The sequence below is a fragment of the Nannobrachium achirus genome, assembly GCF_963921795.1.
Source record: "Nannobrachium achirus genome assembly, chromosome: 11".
Classification (NCBI taxonomy): Eukaryota; Metazoa; Chordata; class Actinopteri; order Myctophiformes; family Myctophidae; genus Nannobrachium; species Nannobrachium achirus.
Genome location: NC_137820.1, coordinates 12,952,991 through 12,959,127, shown reverse-complemented (window position 1 = coordinate 12,959,127; position 6,137 = coordinate 12,952,991). Strand labels below are relative to the sequence as shown.

Genomic DNA, 6,137 nt, shown 5'->3' with positions numbered 1-6,137 from the left:
CTCATGTTGAAGCCTACCGAGAAGCTGCATACCATATCCAGTATAAGACTAACATGACCTTTTGATGAGCATTCAAACAAGAGATGAATGCTTTCTGAACACAGCCCTTAACTCAGAGGAAGAGCCCTCAAAGCCCCATTATACTGTATTGTGTGTGTGGGTGTTGTACATCGAAAATAGTTGATCTATAAGCTCAGAAAGAGCTTGTTGATCGACTATCTTTGGTGTGCAACACCTACGTGCAAGTAAACATAAGTCAGAGTTCAGTTGATGGTAAGAACGTCGCTCTGGATCTCATGGCTGAGCTGGGTCTGCAGGTCACTCAGCTTCTTTTTGAGCACGGCCAGGGCTGACATTACAATCGTCTCTGGTCGTAGAGAGCCGCATGACTCCACGTTGTAGTAGAACCTGCCAGGGTAAAGGTTACAGATGAGGAGTTGTTTTTAAAGCATTAGAGGTACACAACGTGGCAACGCGTCAATCCCATGAGTAATCAATAGGAAAAAGGCATTTTGGGGGTGAACTACTCCTTTAAGACTAAGACTTTTTGTATTACAAGTTTTCTGAAATGATATGTTTAGATATGCAAATTAGACATTATATGCGCTAATAATGCCTAATTTGCATACTTTTCAGGTACATAAATCTGAAGAATGGATAAAGCCAGGTTCAAAACTATTGTTTCATTTTCTTGACATATTAGAGACAAAACAAATTACAGAGGGGATTTTGGATATCTCTTATCATTCCATAATTCAGAAAATAGTGTCAACAGTCATAAAAAAAATACAAAAAAAACCCACCATGTTTTTAGTGATAAAATGTGATTTAAATCAGGCTATGAATGATATATCAACACACCCTTCAGTAAAATTCTTCAGGATATAGATACGAATGAAACTGGAAAGTTTAGTGTAAGTGGGTGCAAGTGGAGATTTTTGTACCCAAGTATCTAACACATTTTGAGAAAACAGCCTTTAAAGATCAGAAACACCCCCATCCTATACAAACCAATTGTAACTTCAAACTCCATTTTAATCATGTTAGATTCATCAAAAACATCTGTCCTCGGTTCTGGTTACTCATACTGCCCTCCTAATACGTGAGGGGGCCATGTTTCTTTGATCTTTTTTTTCCTTTTTTTAATTGTCTATATATCTATTATTTATAAAAAATGCATGAAAACAAATGGTGTTAACTTGGGACCTTCACACATGAAATGAACATCTATATGTGTATTTTGAACGTTTATTTTGCATTAGTTTGAAAGAAGACATGTTTAGGACGCAAAATAGCACAAAATCTCAAGATTTGCAAATTTTTCATGTTTTCACCTGGGGTGTCTCACCTTAAAGGTAGGTAAAATGGCAGGTTGCCATGGGCACCTGGCGATTAAATGTTGAATAATCCTGGGCACGCTACCAGTGAATAGTTTGTATAACAAATTAATTGTTGTGATGGGCTAGGTACATTTGTTGTACTTGTATTAAGTTGTGTATTCTATTCTACTCAAGTATCATCATTATTCTAGTTAAATATCTTTATAAACCTGATGGCAATTACCCAGGAGGAGAGGAGCAGATGGCCTACCTTTCTGGTTTTCCATTTGGATCGAATGGGGCCTGCACATCATCCTCCTCAATCTCAGAGTATTCACTCTTTGGCCTGGGGATTACAGTTGTGTCAGTCCAGTCAAAATACATTTGAGCATTCTACCAGTATATTATTAAAATATAGTCTTCATTCTTTATAAAGGCAGTAACATTTATACTTCTCCACATTCGGCATGGAACATTATAAAATGTTCCATGCCTAACATTAATACCATGCCTAACATTAATACAATTAAAATAGTTGAGGAGAATATGAAATGCGTTAAAAATAAAATCACAATGCAGAATCAAAAAGCTCAATAAAAGGCACTGGCAAACAGAAAAGATGAACGCACCACTCCTCAGGTCGTGGGTACACTGTGTGTCTCAGTGCATTGTCTGGGTCATACTCAAAGGACACCGCTGCAGTTGGACTCCACTTGGCATGCTCCTTACCAAAGCCCTTCTTGGCATAGGCCCTCAGTCGCAGTTCCTGACCCTTACGAAGCTTGACCAGTAAAATGTCTGGACAAAACAATGGGGGGGAGGGACAGTGGGTATGTAATTCAGTGACAGAGAGGTAGTATAATTATTATAGGCAGAAGAGGTAGGACAAGATCAGATGAAACCATATAGCAAACTTATAGAAGAACAGACAATGACTTGAACAAAGTTTAAGAGGGAAGGATCCATGAATTTCACATTTCTTTCTTGTTTTTTGGTCTTCCCAGTGTCTCTTCCAGCCCCCAAAAACCCATTCAATAACTCTAAGGGTCGTTTCATACCGTTATAAGGAGCCGACTAATTTCGGTTCGGGAGGACGCCCCGACCCGAAATTATTTAGGTTCGGGGGTGATTTCATCCATACTTTCTTAACGGTTAGTGCCCAAGTCGCTTGTAAATATTGGAGGTCCGTGGCATGACGACGTTTGTGGCCGATGAATGAGCATTGCATGGCGGATACATATTTGCCTTCCCTCGCGCTGCACACTGAATGACTGGAGGTCCAGTGAGTAGCAGCTCCAGCAGGCAGCTGCACCAGCGGGTCTTTTCTCTCTCACTCACACTCACAAACGCTCGGCTCGAGCTCTGTCAAAAACATTTAATCTACAAGCTCACATTATAGACGTGCCGCCTCCCTTGCTGCATGCATGTCATCACGCAGTCACAACTCGTCGTGGAAAAGGAAAACATATCAACACGGAACACTAGCAATTAGCAAAGTTGTGTTTAAGCTCTTCTTTTCTCTTTAAAACGGTCGGCGACGCGTTAGCAGCGATACACGCAGCAAAGGCGTGTGTGTGTGTGTGTGTGTGTGTGTGTGTGTGTCGCGCGCCTCCCAGTCCACCACTCTTCGTCTCCAGCCAGAGCCAGGCTGACTTGTGTCCGCTCTGCGATGCCCAAAAGACGGCCACACAAGCATTTGGAAGTCGGCGTGTCTCCCTCCCAACGACCGCTGTTTCCTTGGATTCACAGCCGAGAATATGAACGTGAAGCCGGGCTGAATGAATGAGCAGACACCGCTGAGTACCGAAATGAAGTCGGGAGGTCACAACATTTCGTCAGCACCGTAGAGCCGAATTTAGTAGGTTGACGCCCCCCCGAACCGGGGGATGCGAACCATATTTGGGTTCGCCTAGGGCCGAACCGAACTTAGTTAGGCTCCTTATAACGGTATGGATCGACCCTAAGCCTTGCCTTACATTTCAGTGATTTTCTGAATGGGCGTGTCTGAACGGTACTCTTTTGAAATCGGGCCGTTGTTTATGTCACAAGCCCTTGTTTATGTCACAAATAAATGGTGCATTTATATAGCGCTTTTATCCAAAGCGCTTTACAGAGATTGTGCATTACATTCAACCATTCACGCACACATTCATACACCGGTGGCGGAGGAAACCATGCAAGGCACCAACCTGCTCACCGGGAGCAATGTGGGGTTCAGAGTCTTGCCCAAGGACCCTTCGACATTAACTCAGGGGGAGCCCGGATTCGAACTGGGAACCCTTCGGGAACCCTTCATGCTCTAATAACGGTTTCTCTACCCCTGAGCTATGCCGCCCCACAGGGCTAATTTCCTATTGGGCCCCCTAGAGAAGGGGGTGGTACTTTTTGGGCAGGCTATATTCTATAGATAGATATATATGAGACAGACAGAACATGAAATTTAAATATCTGAGTGGTTGTTTAGGCTAAAACCTGTATAAAACCGTATTATGGACCAATATTTATATAAAATATATATTTTGAAAAGCATGTTGGGGCCCCTTTAAGCTTACCATCCTGTTCAACATAGTCATTGGGATCACTATTGGGATCACGATTCCTGGAGGTCACCTGTGAAACACAACACAAAGAAACTACTGTAGTGATTCCCAAACTTCAATGTTTAAGGGTTGCAAGTAAATATCCCTCTCTTTTTCTCCCTGTTTCCTACAAATCTTTCAAAAGATTTAAGAAAATAATAATTTCAGAAAAAATATCAAACATTTTTCAAAACAAAGATATTCCATTAAAAATGGAAAATAGCAGATCTAAAAGTAGTTGCTTTGAGAGCTTGTAGAACTACAGACATCAACATTCTCTTTGGTCGCAAGCTACAGATCTAACAACAACTGAGAAGCACTCACAGGTATGACTCTGGGATTGTTGGACAAGAGGTCACGAGAGGTGACAAGACGAGTCTGGTCCTCTGTACAGCGAACATCCATGGTCAACTCAACAGAGCACTCTGGACAGAAATCATCACATGTACAGTCCTGGATAAGAGAATAAATATAACGACAGAAATCATCATGGAGGGAGAGGATTGCATTTTGTGCGCAGCAAGCTGTGGTACCCATATATGGAGATCCATGTACTGTAAATGGAATTATGCTGTAAGAGCCCAAACATGCTTACTCAGTTAGTCCTATGATGTCTATGACATCTGACATAATTTATGCCCATACATGGAGATCCCCGTCTGTAGAACCAGCCGTTAGTTAGTGTGATATGTAATGTGGCCTCCATATATGGGCATTCCCATATGAAGTCCTGTTAGATATGGGCTTGATGATGATGATGATAAGAGTATACATACATATATATAATATATATGGGATTCAGTTAGTGTGACATCACATTGAAGCCAGAGCGGTAAGCCCATTCTGTTAATGACATCACAGTGATGTCAGAACATGATGTCACAGTGAGTCAGGGGAACCACAGTGTTATAGACAGATACGGACAAGCTGTGACCGTTCACATACTAAACTGCGACCTATGGTCGAAATAAGACTCTTACCCTAGAATATTGCATTTTTTCCACAACGTCATCACTGGTCAGTGGTATAAGGCCTGAAAACACAAACACACAAGTCACATAATATGTTCATTTGCTTCAGAATAATATGGCAACATATTATGTTGCCATATTATACTGAAGCAAATTAATTTGACATTTGAACCCCACTGACAAATTGAAATTAATGTTGAACATCACATACCTACTCTATGGGCAATGAACTCATCATGGAGTACAGATGAATTGGCATCAATCTGGATCCAGTCGATAGCTAAGATGAAAGTCATGCATGTTAAACCATATAGTCATTAAATGAATGACATGTAGGTCTAACAAGTTACTTCGACTGTAGCTCTGGTCCATCGCTTTCACCTCCCGCATTGCAATGCGGGAGGTGAAAGCGATGGACCAGAGCTACTTCGACTGTAGCAAATCTTACCTATTGTGGCAACCTCTGCCATAAAGACTCGTCGGATGGAATTTGTGACCCTGAAGATGACAAGAACATTATGGATAAGGATTTAGCTGTCAAAGAGGATAAGAAGGATTCACTTTTATAGGATAAATCAAACGTCAATACTGTAAATGTATCCTAAAAGTGAGAGTACAAATGGAACCCTAAGTGTGTCTATTTGGTTACATATACTCTCTCACACATGTAAATGAACAGTGAAAATGCTTCTGACTGCGACTAATTGTCCTTTAATAACCTACAAGTTTAATAATCTTTATGTTTATGACTTACTTGACTTCTGCAAACTCTCTCATCCAACTTGGATTAAAGAATTTGCACAAGCGCAGGACAAACAAGATCAAAAGAGACAACTATGTCCACTCTCCACTCATTAATACAACAATAATATGCTCCCACTGTTCGAAAAGAGGGAACCAACTCTATGGTGGGAACAGTTGTTGCTTTCTGTTTCCTTGCCTCGGTAAGGCTAATGGTACCGCCGCGCTTACAGTGCGTCTTTATTTGCAAGCAAATACACTGACTTTATACTTACGCAAGGTCGGTGTTCTCAATGATAAACTTGACATTCTCGTCAGTTAATTCTGTAATTTTCACCGTTGGCTGGTTAGCGTACGGCATGACTTGAACACTGCAAGTTAAAACTAAACAGAACCGCGTTGCCAGATCGTGCCACAAATGTTTGCAGCTGTTGACCGTCTGGCTAGTGTTACAAATTAAGGTTCGTAACGATTGGCTAACAAGTGGACACTTGGGTGCGTTAGGAAATGCGCACTCAACGCACTGG

The 6,137-nt window shown here is 41.4% G+C and overlaps 1 protein-coding gene across 1 annotated transcript; it reads right to left on the bottom strand.

Annotated features, from left to right (window-relative positions):
* Nucleotides 1–263: 263 nt before the first annotated feature.
* On the bottom strand, nucleotides 264–5,971 carry LOC308294905 (DNA-directed RNA polymerase II subunit RPB3-like; the record flags this gene model as incomplete). The annotated part of the gene is made up of 9 exons (XM_080737827.1): nucleotides 264–408; nucleotides 1,591–1,665; nucleotides 1,949–2,117; nucleotides 3,872–3,929; nucleotides 4,223–4,351; nucleotides 4,879–4,931; nucleotides 5,081–5,149; nucleotides 5,318–5,367; nucleotides 5,886–5,971. 9 exons carry the CDS (start codon nucleotides 5,969–5,971, stop codon nucleotides 264–266), a joined length of 834 nt encoding a protein of 277 aa, XP_080593953.1.
* Nucleotides 5,972–6,137: the final 166 nt, after the last annotated feature.